This window comes from Phyllobates terribilis, unplaced genomic scaffold (genome assembly GCF_046119375.1).
Source record: "Phyllobates terribilis strain yellow unplaced genomic scaffold, ASM4611937v1 Scaffold_3__8_contigs__length_932513732, whole genome shotgun sequence".
Classification (NCBI taxonomy): domain Eukaryota; kingdom Metazoa; phylum Chordata; class Amphibia; order Anura; family Dendrobatidae; genus Phyllobates; species Phyllobates terribilis.
In genome coordinates, this window is record NW_027362763.1 from 70457551 (window position 1) to 70485524 (window position 27974).

Consider the following 27974-nt stretch of genomic DNA (forward strand, 5'->3'; position numbering starts at 1 on the left):
AAAATGGGGGACCCCCCCCAAAAAAAAAATTAGGTGGGGTTCCCCTATTTTAACAGCTAGCAAGGGTTATGCAGACAGCTGGGGACTGATATTAATATGCTAGGAAGGAGCCAGAAATATTGGCCCCCTCTGAGGCTAGAAACAGGAGCCCTCAGCCACTCCAGAAATGGCCCATCCATAGGATGCACCAATTCTGGCACTTTGCCTCGCTCTACCCTCTGCCCTGTAGCGGTGGCAGTGGGGTAATAGGGTTGGGGTTGATGTCAGCTTATAATGCCAGCTGACATCAAGTCCAGGTTAGTAATGGTGAGGCGTCTATAAGATGCCCCCATTACTAACCCCATATATGTAAAATAAAAACACCCACACCGTGAATAAAATATTTTATTTGAAATAAACACAGACACCTTTAATCTTCTAAATTAAACTCTATTTACAATTACACCCGTTCCATCTGATTCCAATGTCTTCTGGAATAAAAGTAAAATTAACCAACCTCATCCTTACCTTTCCGAAGTAAAGAACAGAATCCCAGTGTCCCGTAACGGCTCGAGCTCTGCTACGTCTAGATGGCAGAAAAAAAACAAAGACAAAAGCAAAATACACTAATACCTAAAAGTAAATGGATAAATCGCAAAGTGCATGGAAATAATGATAAATAATAAAGGGTATTTAGTTAACATAAATTTTGATCAAAATAGTGTAAAAGCCATCCCGCAACATCACGGCAACCCTTATGGGACAGTCCTAACTCTAATATTAAAACCTTACCATTTGTCAAGTGACATACATATGTGTAACGGGTCTGGGAGGTGGAACCTCTGAGCAACTATACAAGGGGGCAGTCCTTGTAAGGAAGCGGGTGGCTCCCAGGGAAGACGGGCAGGTACTCACGGCAAGTGACAGGGACAGTCTCTGGGTAGAAGGGCAGCAGACAGGTGGCTGGTGAGCGCTCCCATGTGAGCGGGCGAGAGTCTCTGGACAGGCAGGTGGTCACGGCAAGTGACGGCAGAACCTCCAGGTAGACTAGCAGACAGGTAGCAGGTGGACGCTCCCAGGTGAGCGGGCAAGAGTCTCTGGACAGGCAGGTGGTCACGGCAAGTGACGGCAGAGCCTCCAGGTAGGCTAGCAGGCAGGTAGCAGGTGAACGCTCCCAGGTGAGCGGGCAAGAGTCTCTGGACAGGCAGGTGGTCACGGCAAGTGACGGCAGAGCCTCCAGGTAGGCTAGCAGGCAGGTAGCAGGTGAACGCTCCCAGGTGAGCGGGCAAGAGTCTCTGGACAGGCAGGTGGTCACGGCAAGTGACGGCAGAGCCTCCAGGTAGGCTAGCAGGCAGGTAGCAGGTGAGCGCTCCCAGGTGAGCGGGCAGGCTGGTCCATAGACAGACTGACAGGTGTCGGAAGGCAGACCGTCGGACCGCAGGCTTGCAAGCAGGTAAGCGGATAACAGGCAGGTATCAAGCAGGAAACTGGCAGGTGACTGGCAGGTAACAGGCAGGAATCTGGCAGGTAACTGGCAGGTAACAAGCAGGAATCTGGCAGGTGACTGGCAGGTAACAGGTAACAGGACCTGAGGGCTGAAGCAGAGTGAAGGCTTTGCAACAACATTGCTCGGGCAGCTCCATTTTGGAGGAGGTGCCTTATATATGGAGAGGTCCTCCGGCCATTGGCCGGGGACTCCTTAGGACGGCGCGCGCGGCCCCTTTAAGAGAGGGGGAGCGCGCGCGCGCGCCCTAAGCACAGAGGCCGGGAAGCAGCGCACGCTGCCAGCAGAGCGGGAGGAAGCCGCCGGGCACGGAGCGGAGAGGTGAGGGGAACGGCGTCCCTGCCTAGCAGGGGGCAGGGACGCCGATGCTACAGTACTCCCCCCTTTAGGCCCCCCCTTTTTTAGGCCAGAGAGAAATTTAGCAAGGATGAGAGGGGCATGGATGTTCTCCCGGGCCTCCCATGTTCTCTCCTCAGGACCAAACCCCTTCCAATCTACCAAAAAAAAGGTCTTTCCTCTTACCCTCTTAGTGGCCAGAATACTCTCTACCTCAAAGACGTCTTCAGCGGAAATCGGAGCAGGAGGAGTACCTGGATTGTTGGAAAAAGAGTTAAAGACAACGGGTTTGAGGAGAGATACGTGGAAGGAGTTGGGAATCGGTAAGGTGGCCGGGAGTTTTAATTTGTAGGCCACTGGATTAATTTTCCTGAGGATTTCGAAAGGACCGATGAAGCGAGGACCTAACTTGTAGGAGGGTATCTTGAGCCGTACATGTTTGGAAGAGAGCCAAACCTCCCGGACGGAATTGAGGCGGATCCAGACGTCTCTTGTCAGCATAGCGCTTCATCCGCTCGGAGGACTGAAGAAGTGCAGACCTGGTACTCTCCCAAATGGTAGAAAACTCGCTGACAAGAGACTGCGCGGCAGGGTTGTCCACAGAGGTGGAGACGGGAAACGGAATCCGGGGGTGCTGGTCATAGACAATAAAGAACGGGGACTTGGAAGAGGATTCGCTCTCGTGGTTATTATAAGAGAACTCGGCCCAAGGAAGGAGGTCCACCCAATCAGAATGGTGGGCATTTACAAAGTGCCGGAGATAGCTGGTAAGGATCTGATTGATCCGCTCCACTTGACCATTGGACTGAGGGTGGTAAGCGGAGGAGAAGTCCAGGGTGACGTCCAGCAGTTTACATGTGGCTCTCCAGAAGCGTGAGGTAAACTGAACCCCTCGATCCGACACGATGTGGAGGGGTAGGCCATGGAGACGGAAGATATGGCGAATAAAGTCCTTAGCCAGCTCAGGTGCAGACGGAAGACCAGGCAGGGGAATGAAGTGGGCCATTTTAGAGAAGCGGTCCGCGACCACCCAAATGACAGTACACCCGGCAGAGACAGGAAGATCGGTAATGAAGTCCATAGCGATGTGTTGCCACGGGGCAACAGGTATGGGAAGCGGCAGGAGATGACCAGCTGGTAAGTGTCTGGGAACTTTGTTGCGGCCACAAGATGAACAGGCAGAGACTACCACATCCTTACGCAGGGTAGACCACCAGTAATGCCGGGAAATGAGTAGGAAGGTCTTCTTTTGGCCGGCATGGCCAGCTAGTTTAGAAGAATGACCCCAGCGAAGAACCCTCTCACGGTCTGGAGGCGCCACGAACGTCTTGCCGGGTGGAAGACGAGTCAAATTGAAGGGGGCCCACATTCATCACCTTGGAGGGGTCGATAATGTGCATAGGCTCCTCCTCTTGGTCGGAGGACAGGAAGGATCGGGACAAGGCATCAGCTTTGACATTTTTGTCCGCCGGGCGGAAATGAAGGATGAAATCGAAGCGGACAAAGAACAAAGACCACCGGGCCTGACGTGGATTAAGTCTCTGGGCATTTTGGAGATATGCCAAGTTCTTGTGATCCGTATAGATGATCACCGGGTATAGAGCCCCTTCAAGCAGGTAACGCCACACCTCCAGCGCCAATTTAACGGCAAGCAGTTCTCGGTCTCCAATGGAGTAATTGCGCTCAGAGGAGGAGAAGATATTAGAGAAAAAGCCGCAGGTTACCATTCTCCAGGAGGAAGACTTCTGGGTGAGCACCGCTCCGGCTCCAGAGGAGGAGGCATCAACCTCCAGGTAGAACTGTTTGTTGCAGTCCGGACGGTGCAGCACAGGGGCAGAGGAGAAGGCTTGTTTCAGGGAAAGGAAGGCCTCCTCAGCTTCGGATGACCATACCTTGGGATTTGCTCCCTTACGGGTGAGCGCAGATATGGGCGCAGTCCGTGACGAGAAGTGAGGAATGAAGAGACGATAGTAATTAGCGAAGCCCAGGAATCGCTGTATCACTTTCAAGCCCTCCGGACGGGGCCACTTTAGGACAGCAGAGATCTTCTCTGGATCCATTCGCAAGCCTGTCTGGGAGATAACATAGCCCAGGAAAGGAAGAGAGGTCTGCTCAAAAAGGCACTTCTCGTATTTAGCATAGAGGTGGTTCTGCCTGAGCCTAAGCAGGACCTGACGAACATCCCTCCGGTGTGTGGGAAGATCCGGAGAGAAGATCAAGATGTCGTCCAGGTATACCACCACGCAGGAGTAAAGAAGGTCACGGAAGATGTCGTTGACCAGTTCTTGGAAGACGGCGGGAGCATTGCAGAGACCGAAGGGCATCACACGGTACTCATAGTGTCCGTCCCGGGTATTAAATGCTGTTTTCCACTCGTCTCCCTGACGGATACGGACCAGGTTATATGTTCCGCGTAGATCCAGCTTGGAGAAGATCCTGGTGCCTTTAAGACGATCAAATAACTCAGAGATGAGCGGAAGGGGGTATTTATTTTTAACCGTGATCTGATTGAGTCCTCTATAGTCAATACAGGGGCGAAGCGAGCCATCTTTTTTTTTGACAAAGAAGAATCCGGCTCCAGCCGGGGAAGTAGACTTCCGGATGAATCCCCTGGCCAGATTCTCCTCTATGTACTCAGACATGGCCCGGGTTTCTGCTGCAGACAACGGATAAATACGCCCACGGGGTGGAGTGGCACCAGGTACCAGGTCGATCGGGCAATCATATGGCCTATGAGGAGGCAATGTCTCTGCTTCCTTCTTACCGAAGACGTCAGCATAAGGAGCCGGAAGACCGGGTAAATTAGCTGGGATAGGTGGAGGACGAACCGGGGGTAGGGACACCGACGCTACAATATGGCTTTTACATTATTTTGATCAAAGTTTATGTTAACTAATTACCCTTTATTATTTATCATTATTTCTATGCACTGTGAGATTTATCCATTTACTTTTAGGTATTAATGTATTTTGCTTTTGTCTTTGTTTTTTTTCTGTCTAATGGCCTTATGTGAACATGCATTTACATTTTGCTTGCACATCCATATACAGTGCCTACAAGTAGTATTCAACCCCCTGCAGATTTAGCTGGTTGACACATGCGGAATTAACTTGGCATTGTGACATTTGTACTGTAGATCAGCCTGGAAGTGGGAAATGCACTGCAGCAAATTTTGTTTTTGTTTTTTTTTGTTTGTTTTTTTTAAAACGTTAAAAGTTAATTCAGAGTGTCATTTATTATTCAACCCCTCAAACCACAAGAATTCTGTTTGGTCCCCCTAAAGTATTAAGAAGTAGTTCAGGCACCAAGAATAATGAGCTTCACATGTGTGGATTAAAGATCTCTTTTGCCAGCCTTTTCTGACTATTTAAGACCCTCCCCAAACTTGTGAACAGCACTCAGACATGGTCAACATGGGAATGACAAAGGAGCATTCCAAGGCCATCAGAGACAAGATCGTGGAGGGTCACAAGGCTGGCAAGGGGTACAAAACCCTTTCCAAGGAGTTGGGCCTACCTGTCTCCACTGTTGGGAGCATCATCCGTAAGTGGAGGGCTTATGGAACTACTGTTAGCCTTCCACGGCCTGGACAGCCTTTGAAAGTGTCCTCCCGTGCCGAGGCCAGGCTTGTCCGAATAGTCAAGGCTAACCCAAGGACAACAAGGAAGGAGCTCCGGGAAGATCTCATGGCAGTGGGGACATTGGTTTCAGTCAATACCATAAGTAACATACTCCACCGCAATGGTCTCCGTTCCAGACGAGCCCGTAAGGTACCTTTACTTTCAAAGCGTCATGTCAAGGCTCGTCTACAGTTTGCTCATGATCACTTGGAGGACTCTGAGACAGACTGGTTCAAGGTTCTATGGTCTGATGAGACCAAGATCGAGATCTTTGGTGCCAACCACACACGTGACGTTTGGAGACTGGATGGCACTGCATACGACCCCAAGAATACCATCCCTACAGTCAAGCATGGTGGTGGCAGCATCATGCTGTGGGGCTGTTTCTCAGCCAAGGGGCCTGGCCATCTGGTCTGCATCCATGGGAAGATGGATAGCACGGCCTACCTGGAGATTTTGGCCAAGAACCTCCGCTCCTCCATCAAGGATCTTAAGATGGGTCGTAATTTCATCTTCCAACAAGACAACGACCCAAAGCACACAGCCAAGAAAACCAAGGCCTGGTTCAAGAGGGAAAAAGTCAAGGTGTTGGAGTGGCCTAGTTAGTCTCCTGACCTTAACCCAATTGAAAACTTGTGGAAGGAGCTCAAGAATAAAGTCCACATGAGACACCCAAAGAACCTAGATAACTTGGAGAAGATCTGCATGGAGGAGTGGGCCAAGATAACTCCACAGACCTGTGCCGGCCTGATCAGGTCTTATAAAAGACGATTATTAGCTGTAATTGCAAACAAGGGTTATTCCACAAAATATTAAACATAGGGGTTGAATAATAATTGACCCACACTTTTATGTTTAAAATTTAATAAAATTTAACTGAGCAACATAACTTTTTGGTTTGTAAGATTTATGCTTCTGTTCATTAAACCTACTCTCGTTTGCAGTTTGAAGGCTCTAACTTATTTGCATCTTATCAAACCAGCTAAATCTGCAGGGGGTTGAATACTACTTGTAGGCACTGTATGTTTCAGTTCAGACTCCTGGGTTTTTACATCTAGATGATAGGCTGGATAGCAGTGGGACTCGAGCAGGCTTATGCTCCTCAGTGACTCTGTGACAGTGTAAGGGTGTGACAGGGGCTTTCATATGTCTCTCCCTCTCTAAACAGTGTTTGTACCAAGTGTATGGTTTTATTATATTTTGGTGACTATATTAATATACAAATCTGCATTGTTTTATAAGCATTAATGTACACTGTTAATGTAATGTATAATGTGATTTATATATGTTATATAGGGAAAGCATAGGACACTGCCTAGGGTTTAGTTAGTGATAGATAGAAACATTGGGGCTGATAGGCAGTGGTGGGCCTATTAGTATATAGAGGATAAGGCATAGTTTAGAGTATAGGAAGTTTAGTGTACGTTATTAGTGGGTGAATACGGCAGTTTATTGGTGAAGGGAGAAGTTTGCCCAGCGACTAGTGGAGACAGGTGCTGATTGGTCCAGTTAAAAAAGGGGGAGGAGTTTGGGCCAGAGGGGAGCAACGATTATTCCTGTCAGGAATCAGTTCTGTCAGAGGTGTCATAGTTAGTGGTAACGTTTAAGTATGTGCTGGAGGAAGTTCAGGGCCCTGGGGGCTGAAGGTCAATAGAGATACAGAAGGATGATGGAGAAAGAGTTAGGTAGCTTGGGGAATGATAAAGCAGACAACTCTGAGGAAAATTCCCTAAATGTCCGAGGTCTACGGCCTGTAGAAGGACTGATTGAGTCAGCCTTCACTACTCCCAAGGAGAGGAGAACGGACGGGGACATACCTGAGGAGAGTGGGACCATGTTCTGGAAAGCTGCGGTACTGGGGACACTAACTCTGAGGACAGGACAGAAAGGGACAGAAGAGAGGATGAAAACTGTAACGGTGATGTCCCAAAAGAATGTATTAATGACCATAACTGAACTGAAGAAAAAGTTAAATATAGTTGGTTTTATATAAAAGAGACTGTGCGTGACAGTGATTGCTGGCCTTCAACTACTGGACTCGTAAAGAAAACGGAGGGACAACAAGGGATTGTGAGTGTTGTACACTACATGAAAATCACAATACAACATGCACATTATCTTTTATTTGTGGGCAGTCAGGGTGAGCATATACATCAACAACAGTCCCCTTGCCACTACTACCACCCTGTACCCCTCAATAGTATCAAGATGATCAAGATGATCTGAGTTCATGTCAAATGAACTCAGTTCACCTTATTGATGTCAACGTATTGTCACTGTACAGGGCTGATGAATTGCCTGCTTTTAAAGAGACGGAGCGTTAAAAATTGCATGATACTCGCATGATACTCGCATGACACTCGGACGTTTTTTCGGTCCAGAAAACGGAACATTTTTTTTTTCATACATATGGGTATGAGCCCTAAGTGAAAGAAGTGCTGCTGAGGTGTTTGCCAGCAGACTGTCACAAGTGCAAACAAAGTGTTTCCAATATTATCCTATTACTAAATACAAACTGACTGCCACTGTTCAAGCCTGTTACATCTTTAAAGGGAATCGGTCAGCAAGTTTTTGCCATTTAAATCTTGGAATAGAATAATATAGGGCAGGAGAGCCTGATTCCAGAGATGTGTCACTTATTAGGCTGTGTGATAGTTTCAAAGCAATCAATATTTTAATCGGCTGGAGATTAAACACTATCTGACTATTGTTCATGCAAAGCCCAGTCAGGTTAATCTGTGTAAACCCACCTCTCCACTGATTAGCTGCTTGCTGACAATGCACAACGTATACAGAAAGCTTCCAATCAGGGATGTGGGCGGGGTTATACACAGTTAAATCCTTTGCTCTGCTACATTTGTATCAGACAAAACTGGTATTCTATGAAAATTAAACCAAACAGCCAGGAAAGTGATACATCCCTGGAATCAGGCTTTATTGTCCTATGTTGTGCTGATATCAGACTATATAGCAAAAACCTGTTGACAGAAACCTTTTAAGAGACTGCACAAGAAAGCCTGTTACCTCCCAATTAATTAAATCCATTTTAACTATTTTCAGTATCCATTAGTGTCAGTTTTCCATAAATGTCTCATATGAGAACCCCTTTAAAACTTTATGCGGCCCCTGGGACAATGTGGCTCTATGGGAGGAAATAATTAGAGATTTTTTTTATTACCTCCATGAATGTTTTATAAGGTTTTGACATGTCCAACGTAAGAGCATTTCCAATGATAGGTAAAGGTTTTGGTCCTGGTGGAAAATTTTTGTAATTTCCTTTTTTCTGTTTCATCAAAGCATTGGCCAAAAATAAGATGACAACGATGGAGAGGAGAAGTGTGACCAGATCCATGATGAATGCAAGTTCTGGAAAAATAAGACAAGTTATGGGTGATACTTACACTACAGTTCAAAAGTTTGAGGTCATTTAGAAATTTAATTATTTTTTGAAAGAAAAGCACATTTTTTTTCAATCAAGCTAACATTAAATGAATCAGAAATACACTCTATACATTGTTAACCCCTTCAGGACCCAGCCTATTTTGACCCTAAAGACCTTGGCATTTTTGTAAATTCTGACCAGTGTCCCTTTACGAAGTAAAAACTCTGGAACACTTCAACGGATCCTAGCGATTCTGAGATTGTTTTTTCGTGACATATTGGGCTTCATGTTAGTATTAAATTTAGGTCGATAATATTTGCGTTTATTTGTGAAAAAATCAAAAATATGGGAAAAAATTTGAAAATTTTGCAATTTTCAAATTTTGAATTTTTTTTCTACTAAACCAGAGAGTGATGTGACATAAAATAGTTAATAAATAACATTTCCCACATGTCTACTTTACATCAGCACAATTTTGGAAAAAAAAAAAATGTTGGTAGGAAGTTTGAAGGGTTCAAAGTTCATCAGCAATTTATCTTTTTTCCAGCAAAATTTACAAAACCATTTTTTTAGTGACCACATCACATTTGAAGTCCCTTTGAGGGGTCTTTATGACAGAAAACACCCAAAAGTGACACCATTCCAAAAACTGCACCCCTCAAGCTACTCAAAACTACATTCAAGAAGATTATTAACCCTTCAGGTGCATCACAGGAACTAAAGCCACATGGAAGAAAAAAATGAACATTTTTATTTTTCTAACAAAAATTTTCTTTTAGCCTAAATTTTTTAATTTTCACATGGGTAACAGGATAAAATGCATCCTAAAATTTGTTGGTCAATTTCTCCTTAGTACACTGATACCTCATATGTGGTCATAAACCACTGTTTGGGCACACGGCAGGGCTCAGAAGGGAAGGAGCGCCATTTTAATTTTTGAATGGAAAATTAGCTCCAAAAGTCAAATTGCGCTCCTTCTTTTCTGAGCCCTGCCATGTGCCCAAACAGTGGTTTATGACCACATATGAGGAATCAGTGTACTCAGGAGAAATTGACCAATACATTTTAGGATGCATTTTATCCTGTTACTTATGTGAGAATTAAAAAATTTAGGCTAAAAGAAAATTTTTGTGAAAAAAAAAGTACTTTTTTGTTTTCACAGATCATTTTGTGAAGCACCTGGGGGTTCCAAGTGCTCACTATGCATCTAGATAGGTGCCTTGGGGGGTCTAGTTTCCAAAATGGGGTCACTTGTGGGGGAGCTCCACTGTTTAGGCACATTAGGGGCTCTCCAAACGCAACATGGTGTCCGCTAACAATTTGAGCCGATTTTCCATTCAATTTGTTAGCGGACACCATGTCGCGTTTGGAGAGCCGCTGTGTGGCCAAACATTGGAGCTCCCCCACAAGTGACACCATTTTGGAAACTAGACCCCCCAAGGCACCTATGTAGATGCATAGTGAGCACTTGTAACCAGCAGGTCCTTCACAAATTAATCCGTAAAAATAAAAAAGTGTTTTTTTTTCCACTTTTTCATTTTTATGAATCAATTTGTGAAGCACCTGGGGGTTCCAAGTGCTCACTATGCATCTAGATAGGTGCCTTGGGGGGTCTAGTTTCCAAAATGGGGTCACTTGTGGGGGAGCTCCAATGTTTGGGCACACAGCGGCTCTCCAAAAGCAACATGGTGTCCGCTAACAAATTGTCGGCTCAAATTGTTAGAAGACACCATGTTGCGTTTGGAGAGCCGCTGTGTGGCCAAACATTGGAGCTCCCCCACAAGTGACCCCATTTTGGAAACTAGACCCCCCAAGGCACCTATCTAGATGCATAGTGAGTACTTGGAACCCCCAGGTCCTTCACAAATTAATCCGTAAAAATAAAAAAGTGTTTTTTTTTCCACTTTTTCATTTTTATGAATCAATTTGTGAAGCACCTGGGGGTTCCAAGTGCTCACTATGCATCTAGATAGGTGCCTTGGGGGGTCTAGTTTCCAAAATGGGGTCACTTGTGGGGGAGCTCCAATGTTTGGGCACACAGCGGCTCTCCAAAAGCAACATGGTGTCCGCTAACAAATTTTCGGCTCAAATTGTTAGAAGACACCATGTTGCGTTTGGAGAGCCGCTGTGTGGCCAAACATTGGAGCTCCCCCACAACTGACCCCATTTTGGAAACTAGACCCCCCAAGGCACCTATCTAGATGCATAGTGAGCACTTGGAACCCCCAGGTCCTTCACAAATTAATCCGTAAAAATAAAAAAGTGTTTTTTTTTCCACTTTTTCATTTTTATGAATCAATTTGTGAAGCACCTGGGAATTTCAAGTGCTCACTATGCATCTAGATAGGTGCCTTGAGGGGTCTAGTTTCCAAAATGGGGTCACTTGTTGGGGAGCTCCAATGTTTGGGCACACAGGGACTCTCCAAACGCAACATGGTTCCAATTTGTTAGTGGACACCATTGTGTAGTGTATGTCAGGTTGGTGTGCGGTGTGGTATATTGTAGTGTATACACCACACACACACACACACTACAACACACACACCAACCTGACATAGCCTCCTAAGCTGAGTACGCCCTAGACTGGGATGAGTGGGACGGGCGGGACATTTTGTGTGCTGTGTGCGTGTGTAAAAAAAAAAAAAAAAATCAAAACTTTATTATAGTGTGAGTGTACGTGTGTGTGTGCTTGGTGTAACCTTCTGCAGTCACGTGTGGGGGCTGTCAGGCGTAGGGGGCTGTCAGGCATACGGGGCTGTCAGGCGTAGGGGGGGGCTGAAGAGATGGAGGAGCCAGCAGCTGCAGCAAGGGGGGTGATCACTGGGGCAGGAGCCGGCAGCAGCAAGGGGGGTGATCACTGGGGCAGGAGCCGGCAGCAGCAAGGGGGGTGATCACTGGGGCAGGAGCCGGCAGCAGCAAGGGGGTTGATTACTGGGGCAGAAAGGGGAGCAGGAGCCAGCAGCAGGGGGTGATCACTGGGTTTGCGGGGGGGGGATGATCACTGGGATGGGGGGGTGCACACTGGGGATGGGGGGTGAAAATTGGGGACAGGGGGGGTGAACACTGGGGACAGGGGGGGTGAACACTGGGGACAGGGGGGGTGAACACTGAGGGGGTGAACACTGGGGACAGGGGGGGTGAACACTGGGGGGAGGGGTGATTATTGGGAGGTGGGGGGTGATATCACTGGGACTGGGGGATGGTGGGTTTGATCACAGAAGCAGGGCATTTACACTGAGCCTGCTGCTGCTGTGATCACAGTCCACTGGCTGTCAGAAGGAGAGCAGCAGCCGGTGGATGAAGACGTGGGAGAGGGAGCAGAGGGAGCGGAGGTCGGGGTGCAGGTATGAAAGTGGAGGGGGGTCGGGGGTGGAGGGGGGGGCAGGGTGGAGTGGAGGGGGGGTCGGGGGGGGAGAGGGGGCAATACTACCTGATGCAGATCAGCGGCGGCAGCAGGCGATCAGCGGCAGCAGAAGCGATCCACGGGGGGGCAGCTGCAGAGGGTCCACGGGGGGGCAGCAGCAGAGGGTCCACAGGGGGCAGCAGCAGAGGGTTCACAACGGCCGGCACCCGATCCATGGACGGGCAGTTGCGGCCATCATTAAAAACTCCCTCCACATCTGATTGGGGCTAGTATCCTTGTGACGCTAGCCCCCCAATCAGATCTGGGGGGAGGGGGGGGACAGAGGTGACACTCCCCCCAGACAATGGCTGATGCTGTAAGCATCAGGCCATGCCCAGATTTAAATATTACACCAATTTTCATTGGTGAAATATTTAATTCATACCGATTGGCAGTTTCATTAAAAGTGAAAATGAAACAGCCAATCGGAGGGGTCCCAGGCACGGGGGGGTTAATCCACCCCCCGGGGGGTCGACTTCAGGATGTCCAGTTGCAGTAGCAACTGTGACACCTGAGCGACCCCGCTCGCAGGCGCTGCAGGGGCTCTTTCCCTCCATGTCACAGACGTTGTGACATGGGTCGGGAACGAACTGTTTTCCATGTCACAAACGGTGTGACACGGGTCGGGAAGGGGTTAATGTGGTAAACGAGTTTTCTAGCTGCAAACATCTCGTTTTTATTGCAATATCTACATAGGTGTATATAGGCCCATTTCCAACAACCACCACTCCAGTGTTTTAATGGTACATTGTTTTTGCTAACTGTGCAAGAAGGCCTAGAAAACCCTAGAAAACCCTTGCAAAAGTATGTTAGCCCAGCTGAAAATGGTTTGGCTGATTTGAGAAGCTATAAAATTGACCTTCCTTTGAGCTAGTTGAGAATCTGGAGCATTACATTTGTTTGTTCTATGAAACTCTCAAAATGGCCAGAAAAAGAGAACTTTCATGTGAAACTCGACAGTCTATTCTTGTTCTTAAAAATGAAGGCTATTCCATGCGAGGAATTGCCAAGAAACTGAAGATTTCCTACAACGGTATGTACTACTCCCTTCAGAGGAGAGCACAAACAGGCTCTAACAAGAGTAGAAAGAGAAGTGGGAGGCCCCGCTGCACAACTGAGAAACAAGACAAGTACATTATAGTCCCTAGTTTGAGAAATCGATGCCTCACAGCTCCTCAACTGGCAGCTTCATTAAATAGTACACGCAAAATGCCAGTGTCAACGTCTACAGTGAAGAGGCGACTCCGGGATGCTGGCCTTCAGGGCAAAGTGGCAAAGTAAAAGCCATATCTGAGACTGGCTAATAAAAGGAAAAGATTAATATGGGCAATAGAACACAGATATTGGACAGAGGAATATTGAAAAAAAAGTTTTATGGACAGACGAATCAAAGTTTGAGGTGTTTGGATCACACAGAAGAACATTTGTGAGACGCAGAACAACTGAAAAGATGCAGGAAGAGTGCCTGACGCCATCTGTCAAGCATGGTGGAGATAATGTGATGGTCTGGGGTTGCTTTGGTGCTGGAAAAGTGGGTGATTTGTACAAGGTAAATGGGATTTTGAATAAGGAAGGCTATCACTCCATCTTGCAATGCCATGCCATACCTTGTGGACAGCGCTTGATTGGAGTCAATTTCATCCTACAACAGGACAATGACCCAAAGCACACCTCCAAATTATGCATGAACTATTAGGGAAGAAGCAGGCAGCTGGTATTCTATCTGTAATGGAGTGGCCAGCGCAGTCACCAGATCTCAACCCCATTGAGATGTTGTGGGAGCAGCTTGACCGTATGGTACACAAAAAGTGCCTAGCAAGCCAATCCAACTTGTGGAGGGGCTTCAGGAAGCATGGAGTGAAATTTCTCAAGATAACACAAAATTGTCTGGGTGTCCCCAAACTTTTGAACGGTAGTGTATGTTTTGTACACATATTTGTTGGACTCCTGTCCTTCATATAATTTGGAAAAAAAGCTAAAAGAATCCCTTTTTTTGGTATTAAAAGATTTGGACGGTTTATGCACTTCTCCAATTCATTAAAAAAAAGGAACTTTGAAAAGTATTTTTTAGACAATATCATTGAATTTTTTTCCTCAACAACCCCTATACAGACCAATATGTAATAGAAGGAGAAAAGTCATTCAGAGAATCAATGCGAGATGTATGTAATAAGGAGAGAGAGCGCCATCTGATGAGCATTTCAATTTTGCACGCTGGACCCGGTCAGGTGACCTCCAGCAGAGGATTTCAGAATTTAATGGTCGAGCTCAGTGCCTGAGGTGATTTCGGCACCAGACACAGAGAGAGACGTGATGCAGGCTGGACGCACTTAAGGAACCAGCGAGAGAGACCGGGGTGAGAGACCCGTAAGGCAAGATGGGTGGCTGCCGGTGAAAGAGCGCGGGATTCAGCGCAGCGGTCCCTCGGGTGTCACCGCAACAGAAGAGGACAGGGACTTGGATACGACATTAAGGAAATGTACAAGACCCTCCTACCCACGACGTGGTAAACCGCCCCGATTGACAGGACAAAGAGGATAGAAGCGAGTCATGATGGAGAAATCTCGTCAGCAGAAGCCGACGACTGTCATCACTGAACAGGGCTGTCACTTCAACCACTCCCTCACGGTACTGGGAACAATCGGGTTTAAGGTATCAGGTTGGCAGGGGGACGGGTGAGGTGGAACAAGCCAAATGGGATCTAATTGACTTTGTCAGAAAAAGACTTAAAGGCCTGGAGACAAGGGCCATATGCAGAACCAATGGACTTCAGTGGTAATCCCATATTTGGGCTAGATACAGTATTTTAGTGAAGGAATTTATTGCCATTGTTATTGCTATTGTGATGTATTGTGTGTTTATTGCTATTGTAATTTCTATTGCGATAGTGTACTCATTACTAACCCCTGTTGCAATCCCTATCAGCTAATATATATGTATATATATATATATATATATATATATATATATATATATATACAGTAAATTGTTATTTATAGCTATTTGACTGCCCTCATTTTATGACTCTGCACGTTGCATTCTGACACCTGCATTACAAATACATAAAGTTATATACAAAAACAAGCCCGGTGTAGTCTGAGCTGGAGTTGCGAGTCATTTCATTCCAAATGTTTTGTAAGATTATTGGTTTGCCCACATCACAAGTAAGAAGTAAACTAAATCAAAATTATTATGGGATCTCACTGCTTAGTGCAGAGGGACTGCCATTGTACGCGTGACTTCTGGGGACATCACTTCAGGAGAAAAGTTATCAGAAGTAAGTACCTTATCAGTTTTTACTGCAGGTGTTCAATACTGTTATAATGAACTAAGGTCTCATTGGTGCAGTACAGTGGCTCAGTGGTTAGCACTGTACATCTGCAGCGCTGGGGTCAAATTTCACCATGGACAACATCTGCAAGGAGGTTGTATGTTCTCCCCATGTTTGTGTGGGTTTCCTCTGGGTTCTCTGGTTTCCTCTCACACTCTAAAGACATACTGATAGGGAATGTAGATTGTACGCCCCAATGGGGACAGTGTCCATAATGTCTGTAAAGTGCTGCAGAATATGATGGCGCTATATAAGCAAGTCAGAGCAAAGACCAGTGTAACAGTCATGGACATCTGTATTCAATGCTTAAAATGTGCATGTGCATGCAGAGGGATCAATGAGAACCATAAACCAGATGGTAGTGTGCCTTTCATTACGAAACTCCTCTTGGCTGGCGTTCATAGGAGACCGAGATTTCTGCTACATACCACAATGCTCTGGCTTTGCTGTGTGTAGCACCCCATTTTACCTCCATTATAAATTAAGAAATATATAAAAAATACACACATTTGGTTTCACAGCATTTGTAAAAGTCAGATTTTTCAAAATCTAAAACATTAATCCAATTGGTAAAAGGAATAAAAAAATAAAAAAAATAAAAAAATAAAAAATGAAATGCCAGAGATGCGGCTTTTGGCCAACGCAACAGCACAAAAAAAAACAAAAAAATGGCGATCAAAACATTGTATCTACCCAAAAGTGATACCAATAAAAACCATCTACTCAGGGCATAAAAAATAAGCACTCACTAGTGATGAGCGAGTATGTTTTTTTAACCCTTTCGTCAAGTATGTTCGGGCGAGCAGATAGTAGTTACAGCTGCTCGGTTTTATGCTTGAATCACTCCCGTATGCATGATTTGTGACTGTTTGACAGCTTTAATACATGTGAGGAATGTCTATGAACCTGGTGGCGTCTCTGAGGCGGGCTCACACAAGTACTATGCCTGGCCCATGTGCTTAACCTCATGGTTCAGCAGTTTCTCAAAACCTAACCGGAGCTGCCGGATCTGCTTGTCAAAGTACACCGCCTGTGTGCCCATTTTAAAAAGTTAGCTACAGCTTCCGCCGCCCTTGCCGTGTTTCAGCAGCGTTTGCAGCTTCCGGCTCACCGACTGGTGTGTGATGTCCCGACGCATTGGGACTCTACACTGCAGATGTTGGGAAGGATTTGTGAGCAGCAGAGGGCAGTTGTTGACTACCAGCATCAACAAGGTCGTCGGTATTCAGTTCAGACTCCACACATAAGACCTCAGGATTGGACATAGATGTCAGACATATGTACCATCCTCCAAAACTTTGAGGACTCCACCAAAATGTGAGCGGCGAAAACGTCATAATTAGTGTCACCATCCCGCTTCTCTGTCTTCTGAAACGCTCTATGCTCACAATCAAAGAGGATGCATTGCAGGAGCACAATGAGATGGAGCAAGGAACCATACAGGGTGATTACACACAGCATATCCTCATCTCATCCCAACGTGGATTGGGTGACAATGAGGAAGAGGAGGAGCTAGTTTCATGCACTATAGACATTACTACCTGCACAACTGTCATACCGTCTGTTCAGCGTGGATGGCCTGAGGACAGGGAGGAGGAGAGCATGGTCAGTCGTCCTCTTGGTGAGGACATGGAAGTCTTGCTTGTTAGCAGACTGGCACGCATGGCTGAGTTTATGTTACGCTGCCTTTCCCGCGACCCTCGTGTTCTCAAAATTTTTCATGACAGTCATTACTGGTTGGTGACATTTCTAGACCCACGCTACAAGGAGAACTTTATATCTCTTATTCCCGAGGCAGACAGGTCTACTCAAATGGGGCAGTACCAGAAGGCCCTTGCTGCGGAATTATTAAAAAAATTCCCATCTGAAAACGCTGGCGGCAGAGGTCACAGTTCATTGGACAACCAAGGAGTACAGGCGATGGAGACCCAACTCCAATCCAGCAGAGGCAGGGGGAACAGTGTCAAAGTTCTGGGACAGTTTTCTCAGACCCTCCCATCTTACAGCCCTTGAGGCGTGGGGTACTCTCACAAGGAGTGCAAAGATTGGGAAGTTGGTGAAGGAATACCTTGCCGACCATACAAACGTCTCCATGATTCCTCTGTGCCTTATAATTACTGCGTATCCAAGCTGGACACGTGGAATGAACTGGCTCTCTACACCTTGGAGGTCCTGGCCTGCCCTGCTGCTAGCATTTTATCAGAGCAGGTTTTTAGTGCCGCCGGTGGAATTATAACCGATAGGCGCATCTGCCTGTTAACTGAAAATGCTGACAGGCTGACTCTTATAAAAATGAACAAGAGCTGGATTGGGCCAGACTTCTCAACACCACTGAATGATAGCAGCGTAACCTAAACTTAAAAACAGTGTATTTTTTTAGGAGGTCTAATTCTATTCCCATGAACCTCTGTCTTCACATCCAGATATGGGTATATGCTTCCTGATTTTGTCTATTTGCTCTTGTCCTCCTCCTTCTCCTCATCTTCCATCACCATATCATTCACCACCATATCTACCATATCACCTCCTCTACTTGTCTTCCAAGGGGCATTGGAGTGCCTCCAAATTTTTGGGAGCTTTTGTATTCACTGCATAGGCAAACACTATGGGAGACCCACTTCCTAATAATGGGAACATTGTTTTTAGGAGGCTCTCTGACCTCTACATCTCTTCCAAGGGGCATTGGAGTGCCTTCAAATTTTTGGCAGCCCTTGCAGTCACTGCATACGCAAAAACAGTATAGGAGACCCACTCATTAATAATGGGAACAACAAAGCATAGCCAGCTGATGACTCTCTAACAATAGTGAGGGCCGACTGCTGGCCCTTTAAGAATAGTAAGGGCTGCCTGATGGCCCTATAAAAATAGGCTTTGTGACTTTCAGTCATTAAAATGGATTATGTCATGAAAAAGTACAACTTGTCCCACAAGAAAACAAGCCCTCAGATGGCGATGTCGTCCTAAAAATAAAAAAGTTATGGCTCTTGGAATAAGTTAAGGAAAGAAACAAAGAGCAAAAAGTAGACAATTGCCCCATCGGGAAGGGGTGAGAGTAGTATATATATATATATATACACTGCTCAAAAATATGAAGGGAACACTCAAATAACACATCCTAGATCTGAATGAATGAAATATTCTCATTGAATACTTTGTTCTGTACAAAGTTGATTGTGCTGACAACAAAATTACACAAAAATCATCAATGGAAATCAAATTTATTAACCAATGGAGGCCTGGATTTGGAGTCACCCACAAAATTACAGTAGAAAAACACACTACAGGCTGATCCAACTTTGATGTAATGTCCTTACAACAAGTCAAAATGAGGCTCAGTATTGTGTGTGGCCTCCACGTGCCTGTATGACCTCCCTACAACGCCTGGGGATGCTCCTGATGAGGTTGAGGATGGTCTCCTGCGGGATCTCCTCCCAGACCTGGACTAAAGCATCCGCCAACTCCTGGACAGTCTGTGGTGCAACGTGACGTTGGTAGATGGAGCGAGACATGATGTCCCAGATGTGCTCAGTCAGATTCAGGTCTGGGGAACGGGCGGGCCAGTCCATAGCTTCAATGCCTTCATCTTGCAGGAACTGCTGACACATTCCAGCCACATGAGGTCTGGCATTGTCCCGCATTAGGAGGAACCCAGGGCCAACCGCACCAGCATATGGTCTCGCAAGGTGTCTGAGGATCTCATCTCGGTACCTAATGGCAGTCAGGCTACCTCTGGCGAGCACATCGAGGGCTGTGCGGCCCTCCAAAGAAATGCCATCTCATATCATTACTGACCCACTGCCAAACCGGTCATGCTGAAGGATGTTTCAGGCAGCAGATCGCTCTCCACGGCGTCTCCAGACTCTGTCATGTCTGTCACATGTGCTCAGTGTGAACCTGCTTTCATCTGTGAAGACCACAGGGTGCCAGTGGCGACTTTGCCAATCCTGCTGTTCTGCAGCAAATGCCATGCCTCCTGCATGGTGTTGGGCTGTGAGCACAACCCCCATCTGTGGACGTTGGGCCCTCATACCACCCTCATGGAGTTGGTTTCTAACCGTTTGTGCAGACGCATGCACATTTGTGGCCTGCTGGAGGTCATTTTGCAGGGCTCTGGCAGTGCTTCTCCTGTTCCTCCTTGTACAAAGGCAGAGGTAGCGGTCCTGCTGCTGGGTTGTTACCCTCCTACAGCCCACTCCACGTCTCCTGGTGTACTGGCCTGTCTCCTGGTAGCGCCTCCTGCCTCTGGATACTACGCTGACAGGCACAGCAAACCTTCTTGCCACAGCTCTCATTGATGTGCCATCCTGGATGAGCTGCACTACATGAGCAACTTCTGTGGGTTGTAGAGTCCGTCTCATGCCACCTCGAGTGTGAAGGCACAACCAACATTCAAAAGTGACCAAAACATCAGCCAGAAAGCATTGGTACTTAGATGTGGTCTGTGGTCCCCACCTGCCGAACCACTCCTTTATTGAGTGCGTCTTGATAATTGCCAATAAATTCCATCTATTGCCTATTCCATTTGCACAACTGCATGTGAAATTGATTGTCAATCAGTGTTGCTTCCTAAGTGGACAGTTTGATTTCACAGAAGTTTGATTTATTTGGAGTTATATTCTGTTGTTTAAGTGTTCCCTTTATTTTTTTGAGCAGTGTATATATACTGTAAATATATATATATATATATTTTTTTTTTTGAAGGGGGGGGGGGGGCTTTGTGCCACATGCACTAGTTGAAAGACAACTCTCCAAAATGGGGATTTAGCTGTTCACATACTGATAAATAACTTTTGCAAGTTTTTATGAAATAAGAAAAAAAAGTTCAAACTAAATTGGGTAGTGGCCGAAAAAACATTTTTTTTTAAAAAAAAATTGTATTCTTCAGTCTAATTTTCAAAGAACTTGAAACATTTTAATTATTTTTGAACAAAAATAAAAACAAAGAGAATTAGCAAAAAGGAAAGGATATTAAAAATAAAAAAAATAATGAAAAAGTCAAAACACAATGAAAGTATCTTACTTCATGCAGCACAGTTCAGTGTCCGACAGGTCCAGTCCCTCACTGCAGTCTCCGGTCTTCTCTCCACACAAGGTGAATTTTCTGCTTTTAAACTCTTGGAGAATAATTAATCCAGTTAATAACAACACAAGTAGATACTGAGCCTCCAGAAAACCTGCTCCACCCCTCAATAAACTCCAGGGAACTCTCAAAGAAATGTGCCAGTGATTACAGAAATATTTCCCTCCAGATTAACCCTATAAAGACTCAAAACTATTTATTCTATTAACCCAGATACAGGAGAAATTGTTTTTAGTACTCAGTGCTCAAACCTTGATACGTTTGTTCTGCAGGGAGTGACGACGTGTGTTTTCATACTTATGTTCAGTGAAAATGTAAAAAAAATAAAAGAATGGAAAATATTTTTCCCACTTAAACTTTATTAACAATATAACTGATAGTATTCATTGATTATTTGGTGTTTCTTTATGTTGCCCAGCTAGAACATTTATTTTAACCCCTTCACCATTGGGCCATTTTCCGTTTTTTGCCCTTTCGTTTTTTGCTTCTCCTTCTTCCCAGAGCCATAACTTTTTTATTTTTCCATCAATATGGCTGTGTCAGGGCTTGTTTTTTGCGGAACGAGTTGTACTTTTGGACTACACCATTGATTTTACCATACTGGACTGGAAAATGGGAATCAAAATTCCAATTGAGGTGAAATAGCAAAAAAAAAGTGCAATTCCACAATAGTTTTTTTACTTTTTTAATTTATAATGTTCACAATATGCTAAAACTGTCCTTCCATTATGATTCTCCAGGTCATTACGAGTACGTAGATGCCAAACACGTATAGGTTCTTTTTTATGAAATGAAATAGTGAATAGTGAAAAAAAATCCAACGTTTGTAAAAAAAAATAAAAATAATGTCGCCATTTTCCGAGACCCGTAGTGTACCCATTTTTCAGGATCTGTGAATGGGTGAGGGCTTATTTTTTGTGCACTGAGCTGATGTTTTTATTGATACCATTTTTGCGTAGATACTATGTTTTGATCGCTCGTTATTGCATTTTCATGAAATGTTGCGGAGACAAAAAAAACATAATTCTGGCGTTTTGATTTTTTTTCTCATTACGCCGTTAACCGATTGGATTCATTCTTTTTATATTTCGATAGGATGTGCATTTCTGAAAGAGGCGATGAAAATATGTGTATTTTAGATTTTTTTTATTGTTTTATTTTGAATGGGGCTAAAGAAATGTGATTTGAACTTTTATAAATTTTTTATATTTTTTTAATATTTTGTAAAACTTTTTTTTTTACTGTTTATTGGCTTCAATAGACTCCATCGGAGACTACAAGCTGCGATCATCCGATCACTTGTGCTACACATAGCAAGGCTTAAGCAAAAAAGCTTATCTGCTATGAGCGCTGGCCACGAGTTGGCGCTCATAGCAGATTGGTTTTGTCATGTCAACCCATCGGTGCCCCGCGATCAAGTGGCAGGGGCACCGATGGGCGAAGCTAGTGATGCACATCCGGTTTGCACAAGTTAAATGCCGTTGTCAGAGATTGACAGAGTCATTTAACTATTTAACAGCCGCAGGTGTATCGCGATTCCACCCTCGGCTGTTAGGGGCACATGTCAACTGATCAATTCAGCTGTTATGTGCCGGAAAAGATATGGGCTCAGCGGCGAAGCCAGCGTCATAGGGGAAGGCACAACATGTGACGTTTTTATACGTCATACTGTATGTCGTGAAGGGTAAATGCATTGGAATATTACTGAATATAATAGCTGTTGATTTTCACAGACAGAATATGTACTGATTAGAGTCTCTGGGGTTGTTCACATGTCTGTGTTTTTGGGGTTTTTTGCAGGTCATGTGTCTGTGCAAAAATCACTAAGATATGATTGCTTATTAGTGGCATTAGGTGCCATTTCCGGTGACTACCTCTTGAAGCTCATCAAAAGAATGCCAAGAGTATGCAAAGCAGTCATCAAAGCAAAAGGTGGCTACTTTGAAGAACCTAGAATATAAGACATATTTTCAGTTGTTTCACACTTTTTTGTTAAGTATATAATTCCACATGTGTTAATTCATAGTTTTGATGCCTTCAGTGCGAATGTACAATTTTCATAGTCCAGAAAATACAGAAAAATCTTTAAATGAGAAGGTGTGTCCAAACTTTTGGTCTGTACTATATATATATATATATATATATATATATATATATATATATATATATATATAAATTGCATATACTCTATATGCCACTGTACAGATGTTGCACCCCATGGCCCTGATTCATCAAGACCGATGATGTTCTTGCTGGTCTAGATGAAGAGGTGTGTTGAAGTCAAACGCTCCTGATTCGCCACTAATCTTACTCCGGTCAGTAAGATTAGTCTTAGGCTATGTGCCCACGATGCAGAAATGCTCCGGATTTTTCCTGAGTGTTTCTGCATCTCCCTGGCAGAAAAAACACATGCGGATTTTACATGCATTTTTCCAGCCAGGGACAAACGGAAGTGAAGCGTTTTGATCATGCAATTTCGCATGCGGGTTATCAAGCGCTATCCAAGCGATTTTAGCATCACTTCAAAAGTGCTTGACAACTTGGTCACACTATATAAATCCATGCAACCAGCATGGATTTATATAGTGTGACCGTAAAAGAATGGTAAAAAATAAAAATTATACTTACCTTCTGATGGCCCCCGGTGTCCTTATCCGATCCGTCCGGTGTCCCCGGTGTCTCGCGGTGGTGTAAAAGGACTTGACTTCATTTAGTCATGTGACGGGTCACACGACCACCCACGTCAGTGGTCTCTTGACCCGTCACATGACTAAATGATGTCACAGTAGGTCCTTTTAGACCATCGCGAGCTGCTGGGAAGCCAGGACGCCTCGCTAAGAAGACCGGGGGCCATCAGAAGGTAAGTATAATGTATATTTTTTGTTTTATTCTTTTTTTTTTACAGGTACTATGGTACCCGGGTTTGGATGAGAGTCTCCTCTTCTCCAGACCCGGGTACCATCCGCACATTGAACCGCATGATATCCACATGTGCACATGTAGTGATGCAGATATTATAAGATTCAGTGCAAGTCAATGGCGGCGAAAATGCCGCAATGCCAAAAAATAATTGGTAGCGCTGCGTTTTTTTCCGCAATGATAATCCGAAGAGGAAATTCCCGCAGTATATGCACAGCACATGCGGATTATCATTGGGGAACATGCAGACCTTCTACCATGTGTTTTTTAAGCTTTTCTGCAGCGTTTTTGCCGCTGCGGAAACACTTAAAAAACGCATCGTGGGCACACAGCCTTACTATACATTTTAATAGAGCTAGGTGAAACTTGTATAAAAATGCCAAAACTAGCAACATTTTGGCGAAACTCTGTGTTGCGTTAAAATTTTGTGACTTTTCAAAAATATTTACTTAATGAATCGGGGCCTATATGTATAGAGAAATTTTCCTCTAGAGGCAATGACTCATTTATTTCATCAAAATGTAAAGGTGGAGAAGTTGTCCAACACCCTCTCTGAAAACTCTTGTGATAGAAACTGTTTCTTATTTAATCTGTATGTCTATTTCCCTTATCTGAGCGGTAGCATTAGGCTACTGGGAGAGGCGTTAAAAAGGGCAATAGCAAAAGAGTTCCTGTTTGGGCTCCTGAAGATGACCGGATTACAATAGGACCAATGTTATTCTAGGGGGCCATGCACATGACTCGCCCCCTGGGCCGTGGGGCACTTGGAACCGGGCTTCTTCGCAATGACGGGGGGTAGTAGTGGCAATCCGATCCCGTGGCTCAGGGTGGTCAGACCAGTGGCAGTCTTTTATATGTTTTAGGTTAATGTCTGACTACGCCACCCGTGGATTGCGGTCAGGGTGAACCGCCACTGCGGGGCAGACCAGTGAGGCTGGTGTTGTGGGTGCAGCAGGGAATAGTATAACTCCCCACGGGAGTGTCAATGGTGGGGGTTGTGGTGCTGGCCGTCACAGTACCGTTAGTGCTGGCGCGGTAAGAAACACAGAGTCAACGTGTTGCAGTCCAATGCATTTTACTCACAGTTGTTTTCTGAGCCATTTCTGCTGGTAATGACTGCCAAAGCCATGCTGCGTCCACCAGGTGCGGGGCTCGGTCAACCCCCGGGCAATTCAGGAGTATAGCGCAGAACTCCCTTCTTTCCTTTCTCTGGCCGTGCCCACCAGTGACCAAACTTCTGTCCAGCTGCCGCGGATCTATGCGGGGAAACGTGGGCCCCGTTTTCCGCTATCCTCTATGGTGCCTTCCTAGCAGGTTTAGCGGGGGGTCGCACCAATAAATGATCACGACCTCCGGTTCTTGGCTGAGGGTTGATTTACCTCCACCAATTTGGGATCCGGTACCCTTTTCTTGCCTGACCCGTCACCCGATATCACGCAGGTCCTTAGGGTCCCTTCTGCCTTCGTGTCTCTGAGCCTTTCTACTCCTTGGTTCCTTCTCTTTCTGTTCCGTTCCTTCTCCCTTCTGGCTCCGGCCTTCATCCTAGGCCTGCCTACTGAGCAGAGCTCCTACAGAGCCTCTGCTCCCTGTCAGCTCTCTCTCTCCACTTCACTCCACTCTCTGAACTAAGATGGTGCCCGCCTTATATACCTCCTCCTCTGTGTGTGAGCTCAGGTGACCAGCACCCAATGAGCTCCTACCTATGCTCAGAGCCCAACCCCTATCTGCTCCTACACCACTAGGTTTCCCTCCCCCCTCCCCACTCCAGCCAGGGACATGGTCAGTTATGCATCCATAAATATATAAATGGGAGCACCGTAGAGCTGTCCCCCGGAAATGGGGTGTGTGCGGTGCATGCAGCTAACTGAGCCCTGGTCCACACTCCATCCTTACCCGGGAATGGAATATCACACCTCTGGTTGAGTTGCAATACCGCTGTAGCAACCGAACCCTCTGGGCGCTACACACATGTCAGATTTTTTCCTGGAACCGAGCCAGTCTAAGGCCATAGTCCCACTATCAGTATTTGGTCAGTATTCGGTCAGTATTTTTTCTCAGGAGTGGGAGCAAAAACCAGGTGAGGAACAATCAGAGAAAAGGTATAATAGAAACAAGGCACCAATTCTGCATTTATCACCCACTCCTGGTTTTGCCTCTCACTCCTGAGAAAAAATACTGACCGAATATTGACCAAATACTGATAGTGGGGCCGTTGCCTAAGGAAAAAAATCAGAACATGCACTAGTTGGATCCAATTATCGGATAGCCCTCAGCCATGCGAATCAATGGGAAGCATCAGACTGCACTCAAATGACATGTGAGTGCGGTCCAATTTCCATGGACTGACACAATAGAGAAGATGGAGGATTTTTTTTTCCATCTTTTCCTCAACCGAGAAAATTGGATCACACTCTGATCCAACTCTGATGACAGTGTGATTAGCATAATAGGCCTGATTTTTCTCGGATGAGAGAATATACGCTGGTGAGATCCTAGTCTTTTAGTAGTTAGTTTAGAATTCAGTATTGAAGGAGAAGGTTAGACCAGCATTTGGGGGTGTGTATTGATACGCAGGTAGCAAGCCAGCAACTGAGTCAAGAAATGGCAGGAAAACCTACAACAGCAAGCAAGTTGGGGTGCCTATAAAGGAAGAGGAATAATAACTGGAAAGTTCTGTGTTGGCCAGACCTGGGAGCCTTAGTGAAAGAATTCTAAGGCTAAGGCTCAATTGTAAGAAGTTGCAGCGACACACTTTCACCAATCCGACTCTTATAAGGGAAGATGGAGGCCCTCATTGAAGTTTGCTGTTTTCCTGTAACATTGCTTACAAGTTATGTGCAGCCACATGAAACTGTGAATGAGTAAACTGCGTATTGTGCAGAAAATGTGATCATTATGTTTGATTCCTGCTATCTACTATATATACGTTCTATTTATACATTCAGTAAACAACAGTTAATTTTTATACCCCTGACTGTCTCCTTCCTCTTAAAGTCAAGGGGCCTTGGTCTGCTATACCATTCAGCAGCATGCACTCTGAAGATTATTCCAGCTAAAGAGACAACACACACCCAGGGACCCATGTATTCGATCTTTAGGGCCTCTAACTTATACCTGAGCCAGAGTTGTCCCTTACAACAAAGTAACCCTAGAATAGAATCTATAGTTTTCTAGGTTTCTTGTACCAACTAAAGATACCAATGCGCAAAAAAAAATTGTGAATTGCTGATTTCAAAGAAGTAGAGATGACCAAACATTTCAAAATTCTAATTTCCTAGCTTCACCAAATTTTCATAGGACTTAAAAATTGCAAGTACTCCAAAGCCTCCAATTACCTTGAAAAGATGTGTGTAGCACACTAAGGTCATCACTGTATATGACACCTTTCAAGCTCTTTAGCACAAACATAGCTTTAGTAATGTCAAAACTGATCTCACTATTATCTGGCTATGGATAAACAGATAATTACCGACTATCTTTACAGTTTAATTAATGTTTTCTGGCTTTCTCTCCCTTTGTTTATGACTTAGCTGTGAGACTCTCACTAACAAATGGCAGCTGTATTCCCTGCTTCTGTTTTTATACAGGCTAGGATAGTCTCTCTTGATTACCTGTGCTATACCATGTGATATTATAGCTGCAATGCAGGGCCTGAAGTCATATTATTCTTCTCTGGCTTTTGCAATCATATGCAACATGTAAGGTGGCGGTCTCTATTGTAGACAATTTGTGGAAGCAAATCACAAATTGTTCAAAATCACCTGGTTTAGCGAATTCCGAAAAAATTAACATAAAGTTGATTTGCTTTAAATCTATTCACCTATCTTTACCGGAAAGATTTTGGTGGAATGGAAAAATATATATTCTTGTACCGTGTTAGCCAGTAGATAGAAAAATATTTAGATTTGAGAGCCCTTTGTGGTTGATACCTTTTAATGGCTAACTGAAAAGATGGTAACAAATTGCAAGCTTGCAAGAGTCACATATTTATAATATTGTGTATAAATATGTGACTCTTCAGATTTTGTGGTATACTAGCCTGATGAAGAGACCTGAGTAGTCTCGAAAGCTTGCAATTTGTTACCATCTTTTCAGTTAGCCATTAAAAGGTGGAATGGAAGAGATTTGATACCTTCTCTGGAAGTCCAGAAAATTTCATGTTTCTTTGGAGAGTTCCAAAAAGTAATTCCAAAATAAATATATAAATGATAACACACAAAGCAAGCCTAAAATATCATATACAGTAAGTTTTATTCCATAATAATCAGAAATAAAATAAAATGCATATAAACAATAACTGTTTTATTTTGGTACACAGCTACACAATAAAAATATAAAATAAATGTTAATATTTAAAATCAAGAAGCAATGAAAGCAAGGGGAGGCCAATGAGAGACACAAAATAATGAAGATAAGATAG

At 44.8% G+C, this 27974-nt stretch overlaps 1 protein-coding gene across 3 annotated transcripts in view; it reads right to left on the reverse strand.

Annotated features, from left to right (window-relative positions):
• LOC141258836 (cytochrome P450 2C14-like) overlaps positions 1-20714 on the reverse strand; it is a 221903-nt gene extending 201189 nt beyond the window's left edge. For 2 of the 3 annotated variants that reach the window (XM_073674000.1, XM_073673999.1), the window contains exons 1-2: positions 20576-20714; positions 8618-8805 (exon numbers count right to left, since the gene is read on the reverse strand). In XM_073674000.1, the coding sequence (XP_073530101.1) occupies positions 8618-8791 (174 nt within the window). In that variant the 5' untranslated portion in view covers positions 8792-8805; positions 20576-20714. The remainder of the gene's footprint in view (positions 1-8617; positions 8806-20575) is intronic. The other variant, XM_073674001.1, reaches the window with a different exon arrangement.
• Positions 20715-27974: the final 7260 nt, after the last annotated feature.